Here is a 2,926-nt window from a genome sequence, read left to right as displayed (position 1 = left end):
CAGGCCGAGGATGACCACACCATTGATCTTCTGCCGATATGCTTGCGGATAGAGATGCTTGGGCAGGACGCGTTGGATCGAGGTATCGTTGATCAGGGCGGTCCAGATGCAGTCGCCTTGGTGGAAAGGATCGTCACTGATGCGGGCCGTGTGGCGGCATACAAGCGGCAGAGGAGGTCCCAGGGAGAGAGGGTTAGGCATACCCAGTAGGGGTCCGAGTTTATTTTTTTTGTATTCGGATTATATATTTCGCACACTATGACTCGGTCTGTATATATTATTTGAATTTTATTTATTATATTAGTATTTTACGTTGATATGTCGTTTGTTTTGTTCGGCTTTTCCGTTTTGTATATATTATACGTTTTGTATATCCTTCGTACGGGACTATTAGAAAAAGCATAAAAAAATAGACTTCTGCATAATTCGGAAATGCACTTCCGAATTACACTAAAATCTGAAAAAAGGTGTTTTCGGAAGTGCATCTCCGAAAACACCCCCCATTTGGTGTTATCGGAGATGCATTTCCGAAGTCTGGGAAAATTTAAAAAAAAAATACTTCGGAAATGCATTTCTGAAGCAGGGATAAACTGGGGTTTTCGCTGGGGTGATCCCCATAGGAAGGTGGGTAAAGAAATTTCCCTTCATTATGTGTTTTTCATTCTTGTAAGTGCTCGTTGTGCATTCTATTCCATTTTACCAGAAGCCATATATCATGTTCATATAATTCATATTCTGATTCTTATTCTATTTTAAAGGTTTGATTTAAAGTGGAAGCTAGATTGAATATGAAGTGAATGCAACATATATAAAAAAGGGAAATAAAAAAGAACAGAACACTTATTTCTAAAATTAAGTAACCTTTTTTTGAAAAGAGAAAAAAATTAAGTAACCTTAAAGTCAAACAAATATGAATACACACCGTACCGTGCAATTGGAAGATAGCACTCAGTACAAAACAATATACATTTTATTTGTGAAATATAAAATTCTGTTACTTGCATTCATATTAAATAAAAATGCATAGCTCAACCAACTAGGATTGAAAGATCACTAGTGACTTTTTCAATCATGATTTATTTGTATGTGTACGTTGAGTGAATTTATGCAGTTTCCTTGAGTTTCTTTGTGATGGTTGCAATATACATCCCATGGTGGAAAGCTTGCTCTAACTCAAGCTTAGTTGGGTTTCTTGATCCATCAGCACCAGCATATGTTCCTGAACCATATGGACTTCCACCTTTCACTTCTTCCATCTCAAACATTCCATCACCAAATGTATACCCAATCGGAACAAATAACATTCCATGATGAACTAATTGAGTTATAGCTGTCAACGCTGTAGTCTCTTGTCCACCACCTTGAGTACCCGTGCTGTAGAAGATTCCAGCAGGTTTACCAGCAAGCTGTTGTGTTTTCCATAGACCTCCAGTTGCATCTAGAAAGGCTTTAAACTGTGCAGCCATCATTCCGAATCTTGTTGGAAATCCAAACACAAAACCATCACCCTCGGAAAGCTCGTTCGGTGTAATGATTGGTGTGTCACTCTTTGTTGGTGCTCTCATCTTACCAAGCACCTCTTCAGCCAATATTTCTCGTACCTCCCAAAGTTTGGCCTCGATACCATCGACGGAATCTGCGCCTTTCTTTATTTCTTCTGCTAGTCTTTCCACATGTCCATACATTGAATAGTACCTGCCAAAGTAATATTGAGAGAAATACAAAGTAAGAAACAATGATTAAGAAAATAAATAGTGTTGAGAACAAATAGTAGAAAATGCATACACAATATAAACTTTGACAGCCATGGATGATCTTCTAAGATGTCTATGAATTTCTTTCTATGGTTAAATAGAAATAGTTGAGTTGTGGGATGAAATATGCACAAGATTGCAAACGATATTTATAGTTGAAGTTAATTAGTAAGATGGCATGACTTTCAAATTTGTTGGCTTCTAATATTTATGGATGATTTTAGGTGGGTAAATAAAAATTCACAATGATTTTATTATTTTGATTTATATTCTCAATATGCCGCCAAGACTAATGGTGGTGACGATAGGGTTGCGTCACGCTTACACTTTAACTAATTCAAAAATGTTCTAAAGTGGCCGATATATATGATTAATATTTAAGGCCCCAATATGTCGCCAACAACCATTTTTTTAACTATGGAAAATGCTTGAAAAGATATGTTCTTATTTGAAAACTAGTGTCTTACCCGTGCGTTCGCACGGGTACCCGTCGTTTCTGCGCATTTGTGTTTAGAAAAATCAGAAATGTTAGAAAAAAATTATAAATTAGATTAGAGGTTATCATAAAGAAAAATGGTGTGTGGAAAACAGAAGTTATTTTTAAAGTGTTGGGCCTAAATGTTTGTAAGAATATGTTGGGCCTAATTTGATAAGTCAATTTAATAATATTTTACTACATCGCACGCGTACCCGTCGTTTTTCGTGTATTTGGATTGAGTCAAATAAAAGGTATTAGTAAAAGATTATATTTTAGTTAAAATTGAAAATCTTACAAATTATTAGGGTATGGATAGGGTACTATAGTACCCGTTCCCATATATGCAGTTTAAAAAATTCACGTACTATGGATTAAAAAATATAGCTACTATAACAGCCGTCAAAGGTGCAATTTGGATTGAGGATAATAAAAGGTATTCGTAAACAACTAAATTGTGGTTAAAATGGATAAAATTATGAGATTACTACTATTAAACAAATTGAATATTGAAAAAAAAAAGTCATTAATAATTAAACTATAATTAATATATTTTAGGAAAATTAAAATACAATTAAAGTGATACAAACATATATTATATAAATATTTCAAAGTACATATATTTAATTTATTTTTTTAACAAAAGAAAGATAATAGCATAACAAATGATAGATGCTAGTAGGGACACGTTCTCATA

General features: G+C 34.3%; 1 protein-coding gene across 1 annotated transcript; it reads right to left on the bottom strand.

Annotated features, from left to right (window-relative positions):
* Positions 1-899: 899 nt before the first annotated feature.
* LOC131617084 (NAD(P)H dehydrogenase (quinone) FQR1-like) lies at positions 900-1,920 on the bottom strand. The gene is made up of 2 exons (XM_058888463.1): positions 1,786-1,920; positions 900-1,695 (listed from the first exon to the last, which is right to left on the bottom strand). The coding sequence occupies exons 1-2, from the start codon at positions 1,806-1,808 to the stop codon at positions 1,104-1,106; spliced, it is 615 nt and encodes a 204-aa protein (XP_058744446.1). The 5' UTR covers positions 1,809-1,920; the 3' UTR covers positions 900-1,103.
* Between the last annotated feature and the right edge of the window lie 1,006 nt (positions 1,921-2,926).

Source organism: Vicia villosa, linkage group LG7, assembly GCF_029867415.1.
Source record: "Vicia villosa cultivar HV-30 ecotype Madison, WI linkage group LG7, Vvil1.0, whole genome shotgun sequence".
In the NCBI taxonomy this organism is placed as follows: Eukaryota; Viridiplantae; Streptophyta; class Magnoliopsida; order Fabales; family Fabaceae; genus Vicia; species Vicia villosa.
This window is presented reverse-complemented; position numbering and strand designations above follow the sequence as displayed.

Excerpts from the sequence above, each read along its gene's own strand:
- LOC131617084 (XM_058888463.1), bottom strand. The coding sequence starts at position 1,808 with ATGGCTGTCAAAGTTTATATTGT. Across the intron at positions 1,696-1,785 it reads GCTGTCAAAGTTTATATTGT|GTACTATTCAATGTATGGAC; the intron begins GTATGCATTTTC and ends TTACTTTGGCAG.